Raw genomic sequence first — 13,294 nt, forward strand, 5'->3', positions numbered from 1 at the left:
GAATTAAATCGGGGCTTGATGAGACCGTCTGAGGATCACTAGAAATATTATAAACAGTCATCTCTGTACCACAGTTTGCTTTCAGTAAACACCGACAGCATTCACTGTTAGCATAGCACATCCATGTTAGCAGTGTATAAATGGATGGTTTAGCATATTAGCACAGGTATCAATAAAGGACTAACGTATTAAATACTTTTACTAACCTCAGGCAGATGGACAGGCGCTCTGCAGGTGGGATTGAGCGCCTGTAATTGGTGTCTAGGCGGGCGATTCTGGGACCGACGCAGGACAGCAGGTCCTCAAACTGGCCGAGTGAACGACGGTGATAGTGCTGGAATCGGCCGTCATCCAGGCGCAGCTCCTGGAGCAAGTGGTGAAACTCACCAAACTGCTCACGCCTCTGGAGGACCTGATGGACCCAGGTACGGCGAGGATGTCTTTTACGCCGCTACTCTGCTCTCCTCAGTACATAGAGAAGGGAGACTCTCTCTTCAAGCGCTAGCTCGACAGCTGCCATCTTGCAAAGATACCGGTCTGGCACAACTTCCTCCCACATCCCTACCACATTTCCGGTTCACGCGCATCAAAATATGATATTTTGGGGCGCGATGGATTTTTCTTGGACACGCGTAGAGGGTGCGAATGTGCACGCGTCAAGTTAGGGGCATTTGGGGCTTTTTTCACGCGCCCATCGCGTTCGGTGTGAACACACTGTAAGACTGAAGCAGGTCCAACCTTATAACCAATAGGGGCTCCAACCCCAAACAATAACCAAATTCCCTAATATACTAAAAGCAGTCCAACTGCTTTCCACGGTCCAACCGTATTAAATCCTTTAGCGGTCCAACCGCATTCAATCATTTAAATCCTCAGTACTGTCATGAGATTTTCATCAAAATCAAACCAGACATTCACCAGTAATTTCAGTGAGTAGACTTTAATTTGTAATGTCCAATTTGGCACACTTTGGAAATAATTCAACAGGTAGTGCCTTACCTTTGGATAAGCCGGCTTATGCCCACTCACTTCGACCACTGGCACTCATGTCTGCCCGTCCGACCACCTCAGACCACCGAATTTCTCCGTCTACACCTCCAATTCTCTCCCTCCTCAACCACCGGACGAAGCCCCCAAATGTTAAGGTTCAAATATTGAGGAAGGAGAGTACAAACAACCAGGTCCAGAAGAGCTTGGTCAAACAATTGATTTTAATGAAATACACGCGTGGGAAGACCAGCTCCGTTCGCAGACAGGGCTGATCTCCGACTTAATCAAAGCATAAACAGATATTTTATACCATCAGGGCTTAAATTTAATGACGCCCCCTCAACGTCAGATCCATTTCATACATAGGTCAGATCAAAACCACAATGACTTTTAACAGTTTAAAAAGAACATTGTCTTCATCTTCATGGCAGGTACTTCCTGTCACTGCCGGATGCTCGCTTATCATCTTGACACATCAGCAGCAGTTCTGCGACAAACTGCTCTTTTGCAACCCCGAGCAAAACATGATTAAACTTTCACCTATAAATGATTCTCTCTAACTGAGTGTGTGTGTGTGTGTGTGTGTGTGTTAACCACAATTGCACCCTATTTCACCTCGCCGACTAGCTCCTGACCTCTCACCAGACAGAGAGACAGAAGCCACTCTCATATATGTAATAACCGAATTGAAACTATGTATATGTTGAATAAATGTTTTAATCAGGAACCTCTACTAAAAGCTTAATCAAAGAATATAAAAGTATAAAAGACAATTTGAATAACCTAGTTATTCACATAGCCTCGTCCAAACAGCTCCTCAGAATAACCTGCACTTAGACTCTGCTTTCGGTTTCACTTCTGTAAAAGGCACACTCTGCAAACCTGCAATTTCCTGTCAGCCTGCAACTTAGTCTTTCTGAAAGACACACACACACACTGTTTAAACATCTGAATGCAATATCAATACTGTAGATTATATTATTAATGCAATGGTAATGATGATGATTATTAACAATAGCAGCAAAATAATTTCCCTGATCTCCACAGCTACAAAAATATCCGTTCGGAAAGACGGAGCGCGCACGACCATACCCGGCTGATGGCACTCCCGCCCCGCCGCATCATCGGGTTAAACCAGCACCGCCGACAGAACGACTGAGAGTGCAGCTGGCACAAAACACGGATCGCTGGATGGCCAGTTATTCATCAATAATATGTAGCAAAACCAAAATGTGTGGTAGCATTTCTTCAAAAGAATAAACATAAAAATATCGTAAAGTCCAGTGACAAACAACATTAGTAATAGTGTATTTATTTCCACATAATCAGAACTTTTTATTCCTTAAAAGTCCCCAACAGTTCCAAAAATGTGGCCTCAGTCAGGCTCTAGTTAAAAATTCAAAACATCTTTTTTAATTTGCAGCACCGACTTATTATACAGCTCGTCAAATATAGTTCCAATTTTAACAACGATTCGAAAGACACCAAAAAGCACACAGGAACACCAAACTGAGTAAACAACACTGTTCCAGCCTGGTGCTGCATAATTTCCCAAACATTTTGCCAGCGGGAAATCAGAATTCACCAGGAAAACACAATTATCCCGAGCAGTTGTTCCTCATGGATAGCCACATACGGGTGACCGCACAGCAGCAAACAACCACACTTCGTGGTGGTAATCCCGTCATCCTGTTAATTCACTTTAACACCATCTGTAAGTCAGATGTATTCATTATTTCCACCAGTCTCCTGGACAGGAGCTTTAAAATTTACAGAGCGTCCCAGTGAGGAGTCTTCAAGTGAGGCTTCTGGGCACTGCAGAGAAACAGAACAGAAATGAATTACAAATTAATTACATATTAAAAAGTACCTTTTAGCAGCAAATAATACACTCATAAACCAAAGTTAAGTTTAAAATTTAGCCATTAAGAGATTTTCAACTACATAAAGATAATAATAATCACAAAACGTTAAACAGATTTGGAGTTCAAAGTTATCATTTTAGTTACCACAGCGGGTAGCTTCATGCTTAATTTGATACAGCTGTTTACCCATCAGCATCAAATGTGTCTCCTCCTTGGATCAAACCAGGGAACTTGTAAATGTGTAAACTATACAACTATGAAGCCACTAATTATTTGCAGAGGAGGCTACCCCCCCCCCTCTGTCCCCTTCTGGCTGCCTCTGCCTCAATTTTCTAACCTGGTGCTCCATCTGTGGCTTTTCGGCAGACTCTGGGACCATGGCGTTGTTTTTTTTTTGGGGGGGGGTGGTCTCGTAGCCATTTCGGGTTTCAAAAAGGGCAGTTTTGATTTTTTGGAAGGAGACGCTCTTGCGACTCATCGAGTGACGCCACTGACCAGCTAATCGGTGGCACGCACTCTGACGGCGTCACATTTTAGTACCTGCTCGGATTGCTTGGAACCCCAGTCGAGCAGTGGTACCAGGTACTATCACCTAAAACTTTGCTGAGTCAATCCCAATAGGTACTAATGGAAAAGAATCTGCCTTTCAGATTGCTGATTGCATCTAACAATGCGTATATTCGGGTTAACATTTGTTTTCGACAAATAAGGCTTAAACCTGCTGGAATAAGTGAAGATCGCGAATAACACCTTGTGTATGCCATTTCAGGTTCGCCACCTCTGACGAGCCGTGGGAAGTACCGGAGTGGTTCCTCGATGATGAACGGAAACACCGGAAGAGGCCGGTGCCGGTCACCAAGGAGATGGTGGAGGAATACAAACAAAAATGGAAGGAGATCAATGCTCGGCCAATCAAACGAGTTGCTGAGGCCAAGGCCAGGAAGAAGAGAAGGGTAAAACACTTGTAGCCCGAGGAGCTTTTCGAAGTAATCGGTGTATTTCCGAATGTATTAATTCCGCTGTTTCTTTTCAAGACGTTGAAAAAAATGGAGCAGGCCAAGAAGAAAGCAGAAGCGGTTGTCAACACAGTGGACATCTCTGAGAGGGAGAAGATGGCTCAGCTGAAGAGGTATGTTGTCACATCTGTGGGGCTGCGAAGTAGGGCTGGGTATCGTCACTGATTTCTAGAATCGATTCAATTCCGATTCACAAGGTCCCGAATCGATTCGATTTGAATCTGGGAAATTTTGACAGTCAGAAATATTATAATTCAGATCAGTACATTTACATATTTTTGTATCTATAAAAAGGAAGCTGACACACGCAAGACTTTATCAAAGGTGTGAGCATCACAGCAGATGCCTTTGTGTCAAAGTAGCTGAAGATAAAACACAGAAAAACATGAAGGTGATTTTCCTGGCCTGGGATTTTATAAAAATATTCTGCAGTACATCAAAAACGAAAGAAAACCATTAATCAACATATGAACATTACCTCTGAAGTTACAGCGGTTTTATTAGAGACACAGCTAAGCGTTTTGCATTTTGAAATTTTAAAAAGTTTAAATTTGTTCAGTATTGAACGGCAGAAATTAGGTTTTCTTTTCGGAAGTAAGTAAAAGAGAAAAAAAAGCGGCCGACAGCGCTGTAAACAACGGTAGACTTGTGCATAACAAGCAAGCGAATAATGCAGAAAACAGATTTTTAGACGGGAAACTGTTCTTGAAGTACAGAGAGGAGAGAGAGAGCGAGCTGCGCATAGTGGTGGAAGCAAAACAGTAAAAGTCAGAGTGAATTCATGACGATGTTTATGTGAAGCGTAGTTTGGATCTTCTTTTGCTGCTGGTTCGGTCAATATTGTTTGGAGAGAGATAAAACTAACAGCTTTATGATCAGTGCAAAAAGGGCGTGAACACAAAGCGCAGACCCGCCCACAGATCAGAATCAGCGAGCTGTCGGCTTTCAGCCCCGACTGTGAGAAAGGCGACATCTAACTGATTCTGATCCGCGGGTCGCGCTGTGTGTTTAAGTCTTTGTGCAGAATCCGTGTTCCTGCTCTCATTTACTGTCTTAGCTGTTTGGTGGTTGTTGAAATTTTGTGAGATTTCACCAGAGATTCTGGCATTTCGGGCAAAATAAATTTATATTAAAAAATCGATTCAGGATTTTAATGAATCGATTTTACGTTATCCAAGCCCGAATTGATTTTAATCTATAAATCGATTATAAAAACCCACCCCTACTGCGAAGACAAAACTAACTGGCTGTTTTACCCAGGAGAAAATTTCAATACTGTTTGTGTTTCTTTCAGTATATACAAGAAAGCCGGCTTGGGGAAAGAAAAGAGAGAAGTAACATACGTTGTGAGCAAAAAGGGCGCTGGGAAGAAGGTGAGACGGCCTCCTGGTGTCAAAGGAGTCTTCAAGGTGGTGGACGGGCGCATGAAGAAAGATTTGCGGGGAATGCAGAGAAAAGAACAACGCGCTAAAGGAGGCAAAGGAAAGCACGGAAAGGGACGACAGGCTAAGGCTGGCAAAGGAGGGGTGAAGAGTGGTAAAGGGCGAAAATGAAAATGCATTTGAGTTTCTGCTTGTCGTTATTATTATTCAACTCCCTGGACTCGTGTTATAACTGAGCATTTGTGGAGCTTGGTGAACTACGATGGTTCAGTTTTGGCTCCTGTATCACAGACAAAATAAACATGAGTCTCTGTTTTGGAACCTTTGCTGGATTTCTTAAAGCCCTGGAGACCTCAGACATGTCTGGGAGATATGACATCCAGGTTTTATGTATACGTCTCTGTGAAGATGTAGCTGATTTGCCTTGAACCCCCTGGAAGGAAGAGGATTCACTGAACAGCTTAACTGTAAAATGCAGTAAAAGTTTATTGATAAATGTTTCTCGTGTAAATTCCAATCTTTGCAATAAAGTTTTTGTTCAGATTGGTTGTTCAAGCATTTTACAAAAAAACCTTTTCATCCTTTGTCTAATGCAGCCACAGCTATAAAAGTGCAAAAACATCTGTCTTAGACTGCACAGGCCAAGCAGGAAGCGAACTCAACCTGATGAATACAGTCAGGGGAGTTCACCGCCACAAGTCGTAAAAGACTCCAGCACAGTGGAATGGCGACCTAAGTGCTATCCGTAATCAAATGGTAGCTGTCACTCTGATTGGGATATATACATTAGCGTCTTATGCCCTGGCATGTCTCATAATTCACGAAAAAGAGCAGCGTAACAGCTCCAACTATGACCTCGACCATGTCCATCGCAAACAACTGCACCAGCAAACCACTCTGACTAACCGCACCCCGCCCCTCTGCTCAGTGTCCTCGGTCATGCTGGATGCTGGAGAAACACTAACACTGCTGTGACCTAAATAAATACTACATTTTTAAAATTTCTATTACCAAATTGTGTGCATCAATGCAAGTGTAAGAAAGCAAATCTGCTCAAGCACTTATTAGGATTTCTAGTACCTGATACTTTATCTGTATTTCAGTTTGTGTAATTGTAAAAAATGCTCCTGTATGTTTACTTATGAAGTTGCATGTGTGGTTGAGCTGATTTTTAATATCAATACTACGGCTTTACCAAAATGGACTGTTTTTTTTTTCTTCCCAAAACTACATTACCCATGAGCCTTCAAACTTAAATTGCGTCACGCGGTTGTACAGTAAAGCGGTTCCTTTTGCGGAAAGGTCTGTTATGTTGTTTTGTTCAGTATAGACGGTTTAGTTTTAATATGTGACCCACGCCTCAACCTGTCATATTACCTTAAACGTCACGTTTTATTCAGTGAGTCTAAAGTTGCTTTAAAAATTAGCTTTAAACTTAGCTAACGTTGCTAAAGTTGTGCACACCTGTGCTTGCTTTCACTGTCAAGGATCTAACTCTGGTTAGGAGCCTGTCTTCTCCCGGCCAGGATGTTCTTTATTGCTTTGGTGTGGAGCCTGTCGCTCACTGCCGTGGGCCAGCAGGAGGACAACGAGTGGCTCGACCCTTACGATATGCTCAACTACGATGCTAGCACCAAAACGATGAGGAAGCCTACTGAGGTTGGGAGATTGTTTACTCTGACCCAGCTACATTTGACACGGTTCTGATCACTGTGAAGACGTTGTGTTGTCCAGCTCTGACATTAAGAGTGTGTATTTGCATCGCAGCCAGCAAGCTATGACAACGTGGGCACTAAAAGAAGAGAGTACAATCAGGACTCTAGCCAGACCGAGCTGACGTCCTGCAAAGAGCAAGTGGAGGACCTACAGAAACAGGTTGGTGTTTTGAATAATAAATCAGGCACAATGCATATTCATATTTTCAAAATATAAGTTTTCCCCCATTCAAATTGAATGAGTTAATTGAAGGTGTAGAACTGAAAAACAATTTCCAATTTGTCTAACAGTATTTAGGCTCCAGGCTTATTACTTTCTTCTCATTGTTAGCACAATTGTTGACACGTTCCTGAGTCAAGCTCTGTGTTCAAGCTTAGAAAACAATTTCATGTACCTTTTTAAACAGAATTGTGTGGAAGGTTTAAGGAGTCTGGAAAGTTTTTTTCTGAGGGACTTTTGAAATGTAGCCTCTAAAAAGAAAGTAAAGTATGATCTGAGGATCAGGAATAGGACTAGCCGCACTCTAAGCCTCTCACTTTCTATTAACTAGAGTCAGACTTACAGATACTGGACCATCAAGAGTATCAGGACATTACCATAGTAAAAGTCAGGCTGTTACTATGGTGTCATCACATAGTTAGCCTATCGCATTCAATCACATTTTATGTACACATGTGCACTCGCTGTGCATGTTTTCTTAGGTACACCTTGTTAGTCCTGTGTTGGAGCCTCTTTTGCATTCAGAGCTGTCTTATGTTCAACAAGGTTCTGGAAACATTTCAGTTCCACCACATCCCAAAGGTGCTCTACTGGCTCGAGATCATCACTGAATGTACAAGAAACCAATTATACATGATTTGAGTTTTGTTACTACTTCTAGAACAGCCATCAGTGGGTCAGCAACAAGACTCGGGTAGGCTGAGATGTTTAAATTATGGCGAAGTGTGCCAAGAAGATATCCTTCATATCGTTACACCACCTTCCTTCATTCAGAATGAAGATCAAAAGAAGACGATCAAGCTCATCTCACAACAGCCAACATGCAGTCCAGTGTTCAAGCGATTTCTGAGCAGACTGTTGAAGGAAATACAAAGAGTGGGTGTGGTAGGTGGTCATCTCATGTTTTATGGTGAATTATGAGATTTTAGTTGAACATATTGTGCCATAATTTTTCTCTGGTTCAATAATTGGCCAAGTGTCATAAATATTGCAATTTTAAGACACTTGCTCTAATTTCTCCCCAGCCCAGTGACTCCACAGATGTCTTCTTTGATGCCAAAGTCAAACTGTCCAAACAAGCCATGACAGAGATCCAGACACTTCTGGAGGGTGAAGACAGATGGAGAACAGGCGCTCTGGACAACGCCATCAGTCAGATACTCGTGGACCTTAAACCGCATGATTATGAGGCCTGGAAGTGGCGATTTGAAGACACCTTTGGGGTGGAGTTGGACACAGTATTAAAAGTAAGTTTTTAGTAGCTTTTACCTCTGGCTTCCTTCTATTCTGACTCTTCTTAATGCTTCTACTGTGCTTTAATGGTTTCTATTTTCTGTAACCACTCAAACTGTACTCTGCTCTCTCCTCCAGATCGGGTCATTTATCCTGATTATAGTAGCCATTATCAGCACCGAACTGTGGACAACGATCTCCTGGTTTGTGCAGTTCCGACGACTGTTTGCCGTCTGCTTCTTCGTTAGTATTATCTGGAACTGGTTCTACCTGTACAAGGTAAATAGGAGCTCCTGCAGCTTTCAGTGGTTTCAGTTTAGCTGTATTTCAGTGCTTTGATTGTAAAATACAATGTTTTTAATAAATATGTATATTTTGTTCAGATTGCCTTTGCTGAGCATCAAAATAATATAGTGAAGATGGAAGGCTTTAATGCAAAATGCACTGGGGTGAAGAAAATTGACTGGAGTGACAGTTTGAAAGGTATGCAATCACCAAGCACGAACAGTCACGGCATTCTGTGAAAACCTCTTGCATCTAAAATATTAACTGGCTGAGAAAAACATTCCTTTTTAGAGCGTATTAAATATCATTTTGAAATACGTTTCACTGCACAGCCATGAGATGGAGAGGAATTTAAGTCCTTGTGGAGTCATTGTGCAAACTCTGAAGTCTCAGCTGCTTTAACAGTTTTAGACTCCAGCATTGCTGTTTTGCATATATTAAGCGTATTTGGCTCATAACGTCTGCCTAAGCTTGGACCTGTATTTGGTATCCTGCAGAGTGGTTTAGAAGCACCTGGACTCTTCAAGATGACCCTTGTAAGAGATACTATGAAGTTCTCATGGTTAATCCCATCCTGTTGGTACCTCCAACCAAGGTAGGCCACTCTTTGGAATGTCTGTTAAGGGTTATTGAGGTTTTGCAGACACATCACCACTAAACACATGGTTTTAATTTGGCTGCCATTTTGGACATGTGACAAATATGTTGACAGCGTAGAAGTGAGCGAGCAAGTTGCCAGTCACACACTGCCCACGACCATACGACAACCTCCAGTTGTGAAGTAAAAAGTACAAATTTTGAAATTGCATTTTGAAACTTCTTGGCTGCAGCACTGAAGCACAACTTTTGCTTCCATGTCCAGTTTGTGTCACACTTTTTCAAGTTGTGCAACTGCTCGGCTATTATTTGGCAAGTTGTTGCAGACAGAACGTGAAAAAAAACAGCCACTGTGGCAAAAACCAAAGTTGTCACCAGGAGGATTTTGGTACAGCACCTTCTTTACACCGATTTTACCCAGCAACCAGTCTACCTTGTTCTAACTGCTATATATTTTTACCATGCCAAACTGTGTTCCTTGGTATGCGCTTGGACTTTGTTATGACCTAGACATCCTTCCCTTTTTAGGCAATCTCAGTTACCATTACAGACCTTCATCACAGAGCCACTGAAGACTTCGGTCAGGGATATCAGTGAATTTCTTCGAGCGCTCCTCAAAGATCTTACCGGTTACCCTGCAGATCCCAGTCCTGCTCACTACGTGATCGCCGTATGTGGTAAAATGTCCCCTTTTTCACATTAATTCACATTATGGAGCTTGCGTTGTATACACAGCATTATTTGCATTAATAAAGCAATACATTGTATGTCTTTGCTTTGTATAAATAAATATATGTTTGACTCTTCTACAGGTGTTCATGTATGGAAGTGTGCAAGCAGCCTTCCAGCATGGCATCATGGCACCTCTACGCCGCCCTCGAAGGGATCCACCACCACCAGAGCTGGAACAACCGCAAGCTCAACCTCGCCTCAGGATTGAGGACCGCAATCATTTTGCAGGAGGGGATGCACCTCAACAGCAACATGCCCTAAGGTACAGAGCTGATGACGCCAGATTAAACAGGAATGACTTGCATCAGAGGAGACCCAACAGGCAGAGGGTCGAGACTCTAGGAACTGCTGAGGATGAGCCGGACGCTGAGCGGGCCAAGGAAGTTCCTGAGGCAGACCAGAATCCGTCTGTTGAGCCAGATTCAGAAAACCAGCGGGGAGCAGAAGAACGGCCACCAGCAGCAAAGGATAACAGCGTTGGTCAAAACAAAGCCAAATCGGAGCCAAAAGCTGCTCGGTCAGATTCGTCTGAGTCGAAGAATAAAACTTCAAAAGGGAATGAGAACCTTTCTCAAGATCAACCAGACAGAGATGTTGCAGTGCTCAGACCTGAGCTCCCAGACGTGCAGCCTGTCGATGTGGTGGGCCCCCAAAACTTTACTTATTTTTTCTTACCTTTTCTTTTTTTTTTTTTTTATTTACACGTCTAAACCGTCTGGTTTGATTTCATTAGAATAATTTATTTATTTATTTTTTTAGATTTTTGTTTATATTCATTAGGGCTGCCACAAACAATTATTTTGATAGTCGACTAGTCACCGATTATTTTTGCGATTAGTCAACTAATCAGATCATGCATCCATTGGACGTAAAACGTACAGCTTATTGCACCAGCAGCATCTGTCTACTATCATTAGCTTACAGCTTTAAGTGTTTCAGGTATGTGCTAACTAAAAATAAAGAGCAAGATGATAGTTTATTAAATTTTAATGAAATTTGAGATTGTTTCGGTGGAGTTTAATAAACTCACCGCACTATATTCTCGAGCATCTCACACTTCTGATAATCAGCTGTCTGCTTGACGTTTATTCAGCTGTGTAAAAACTATAACTTTAATTCTCAGCCAAACCGATTTACTCAGGAACAAATAAAATACTGAAAAAAGCCAAACGAATAACATTTTTAAGTTATCAAGTGACTCATATATCATGTTTAACCTGAGTAGCAGAAAGTCGGCGGTGGGTTTGAAAACGAATTTGCCGGGAGTCCGGTGTTCTCACGGCGCTAGTGACCTAGCCCCCGGCTAGCTATCGAGCTAGTGGGTAACAGACGTCTCCGAAAACGTCGGAGTGCTTTTGAAAATATGTGGTGTCTTGATAAACTGAGCAGATATTTGAGGTTTACACAGCTACATTCTCGCCTGAAAATATGTTAAACGTTTATTTTGTGACCCAGAAAGAATAATAAGAGTAATATTAAAACTAACGTGGCCTATTTTTTTTTTTTTTTTTTTTTGCCTGTCCCGTTTGGCTCTTTTGCCATCAGAATTAGTTGTCTAAAGGCAAAGAAAGATGCCCAACGGATTTACTTTACCAAATTGACCATCCCAGCCTTGCCGTAATGGTCCATTTGATTCACCTTTTATTGTTTATTTTATTTTCACTTCTGAATACGGGACAGACTTGACTGGGGGAAAGAAGGGGAGAAGAAAGGAAAGAGAAACAGCTGAGAAGAGGGACGGGGGAGAAGGGCAAAAAACCAAAAACCAACAGAAGTGAGCAGAAAAAGAAAAGAAAAAAATGCATATATCAGTCACCTGGATCACCTGCTGAGAAAGAAAAAAGAAAACAAGCAGAAGAGAACAAGAGTAATAGAATAAACAACATCACAATGATATATGGGAATATGACAGTAAATACTAAATATTAAACATTATTGTGCAGCACATAAGATCAACAGAACACAGTGTGCTTTGAGGTAGGAGCCAAAAAGGGTGTAGTTTGTGGTGTGATCACCCGTGTGTACACCTGTGAGCATGGACGCGCTTGTTTTTTTTAAAAGGTTCCTTCATGTAATGATCTGCTAGAGGGTGTGGGGGGGCCACAGCCCCGTCCTCCAGGGCATGAAGCAGGTATGGAGGAGATCAAAACTCCAGACATCCAGAGGCCCCCAGAACACAAGAGACCAAGGAAGACCAACAGAGGGGCAGCCGTGCCACTGTCCCAGAAAGAGCTGAGGAGAGTCCCAGATGAGGGCTCACTCAGCAGCCGCGGAGCAGAAGCCAGGGGGAGTTGCAGTGACGCGCCCGTGAGCTCCGCCGGCAGCCAGCCGTGCCTGAGTGACCGAGCCCCAGGCCGAGAGGCCGGGGGCACCCCACCTCCGAAGTGGCCCGAGCGAGCCCCAGGCTCCAGGCCCCGATAAGCGGCCGCCAAGGAGTGAGCCGGTGTGTACCTGGACGCCCATCCCCAGACACAAAGAACCACCAACGCACCGATGTCTGAGGGAGTCCGCCACTGGCAGGGGAAGTGGTGGTGGGGGGAGATAGGCCTCCAAACCTTGGAGGGCCTGAGATGTCCCCAGAGAGGTGGCGTCTGATACCCAACCTGACATATAGACACAGACATACAGGCACACACAGACACAAACATCCATTCCCACCCTCATGCTCTCATATGCACTTACTCCACACTCAACCAACGTGGAGACAGACATAAAGAGACGCTGTACACACGATCACACTCCCCAAGCGTACTCTACGAACCGGGTCTAGGTACCCTTGCCCCTGGAGGGGGGAACTGCACCCAGACCCAGGTGGTGTTACCCTTTTCCCTGCGGTGGGGAGAGGCAGACCGCCCCGACTCCGCAGCAGCAGGGAGGCCCCACACTCCAGACCGCAGTCGGACGGCCAACTCCTCCTCCTAGCCCCCCCGCTCCAGCAGGCCGCAGAGAACGGGGGTGAGAGAAGACTCCAAACCTCCCTCCACCCGCTCATTGTAGTGTTGATGCATGTGTGTTCTAAGGTGCATTTAAAACCCAGGAGGGCATGGAGCTACCTGCCAGAGAGCAGCAGGTAAGCGCATGGTCCCTCCTGCTAGCCCTCAATGTCTACGTGTATTTAAAATTGAGAGGTGGGCAACGACGCCAGGGGTGAGGTGTACACCCTGATGGTAATTTGGATCCGTGTATCGTGCCCACCCCCAAGATCCTATATGTATGTGTAATGAGAGTGTGAGTAATGTGAATGTCTAAGTTGTGGGAT

At 43.6% G+C, this 13,294-nt stretch overlaps 3 protein-coding genes across 6 annotated transcripts in view; 2 read left to right on the plus strand and 1 right to left on the minus strand.

Annotated features, from left to right (window-relative positions):
- Positions 1 to 2,286: 2,286 nt before the first annotated feature.
- LOC102300216 (chloride channel CLIC-like protein 1) overlaps positions 2,287 to 13,294 on the minus strand; it is a 16,543-nt gene continuing 5,535 nt past the window's right edge. For all 3 annotated transcript variants that reach the window (XM_005931013.3, XM_042224242.1, XM_005931014.2), the window contains one exon: positions 2,287 to 2,805. In XM_005931013.3, coding sequence (XP_005931075.1) covers positions 2,710 to 2,805 — 96 coding nt within the window. In that variant the 3' untranslated portion in view covers positions 2,287 to 2,709. The remainder of the gene's footprint in view (positions 2,806 to 13,294) is intronic.
- Positions 3,297 to 5,796, plus strand: LOC121815095 (pre-rRNA 2'-O-ribose RNA methyltransferase FTSJ3-like). Its single transcript, XM_042224245.1, has 3 exons — positions 3,297 to 3,808; positions 3,890 to 3,984; positions 5,166 to 5,796. Exons 1-3 carry the CDS (start codon positions 3,719 to 3,721, stop codon positions 5,422 to 5,424), a joined length of 444 nt encoding a protein of 147 aa, XP_042080179.1. The 5' UTR covers positions 3,297 to 3,718; the 3' UTR covers positions 5,425 to 5,796.
- LOC121815094 (chloride channel CLIC-like protein 1) lies at positions 6,205 to 9,822 on the plus strand. 2 transcript variants are annotated; one of them, XM_042224243.1, is made up of 8 exons: positions 6,205 to 6,652; positions 6,741 to 6,912; positions 7,021 to 7,128; positions 7,963 to 8,073; positions 8,214 to 8,435; positions 8,560 to 8,700; positions 8,805 to 8,904; positions 9,204 to 9,822. In XM_042224243.1, the coding sequence occupies exons 2-8, from the start codon at positions 6,781 to 6,783 to the stop codon at positions 9,362 to 9,364; spliced, it is 975 nt and encodes a 324-aa protein (XP_042080177.1). In that variant the 5' UTR covers positions 6,205 to 6,652; positions 6,741 to 6,780; the 3' UTR covers positions 9,365 to 9,822. The 2 variants fall into 2 exon arrangements, with proteins under 2 accessions (XP_042080177.1, XP_042080178.1); XM_042224244.1 differs by having other exon boundaries at positions 6,537 to 6,555.

This window comes from Haplochromis burtoni, unplaced genomic scaffold (genome assembly GCF_018398535.1).
Source record: "Haplochromis burtoni strain Fernald_Lab_line unplaced genomic scaffold, NCSU_Asbu1 Contig_133, whole genome shotgun sequence".
NCBI lineage: Eukaryota > Metazoa > Chordata > Actinopteri > Cichliformes > Cichlidae > Haplochromis > Haplochromis burtoni.

Bases quoted from the DNA above. Each gene is read 5' to 3' on its own strand.
- LOC121815094 (XM_042224243.1), top strand. From the start codon at position 6,781: ATGTTCTTTATTGCTTTGGTGTGGAGCCTGTCGCTCACTGCCGTGGGC. The intron at 8,701-8,804 runs GTAAATAGGAGC...TATTTTGTTCAG, and splicing joins ACTGGTTCTACCTGTACAAG to ATTGCCTTTGCTGAGCATCA. The intron at 8,905-9,203 runs GTATGCAATCAC...GGTATCCTGCAG, and splicing joins CTGGAGTGACAGTTTGAAAG to AGTGGTTTAGAAGCACCTGG.
- LOC121815095 (XM_042224245.1), top strand. From the start codon at position 3,719: ATGGTGGAGGAATACAAACAAAAATGGAAGGAGATCAATGCTCGGCCA. The intron at 3,809-3,889 runs GTAAAACACTTG...TTTCTTTTCAAG, and splicing joins AGGCCAGGAAGAAGAGAAGG to ACGTTGAAAAAAATGGAGCA. The intron at 3,985-5,165 runs GTATGTTGTCAC...TGTTTCTTTCAG, and splicing joins AAGATGGCTCAGCTGAAGAG to TATATACAAGAAAGCCGGCT.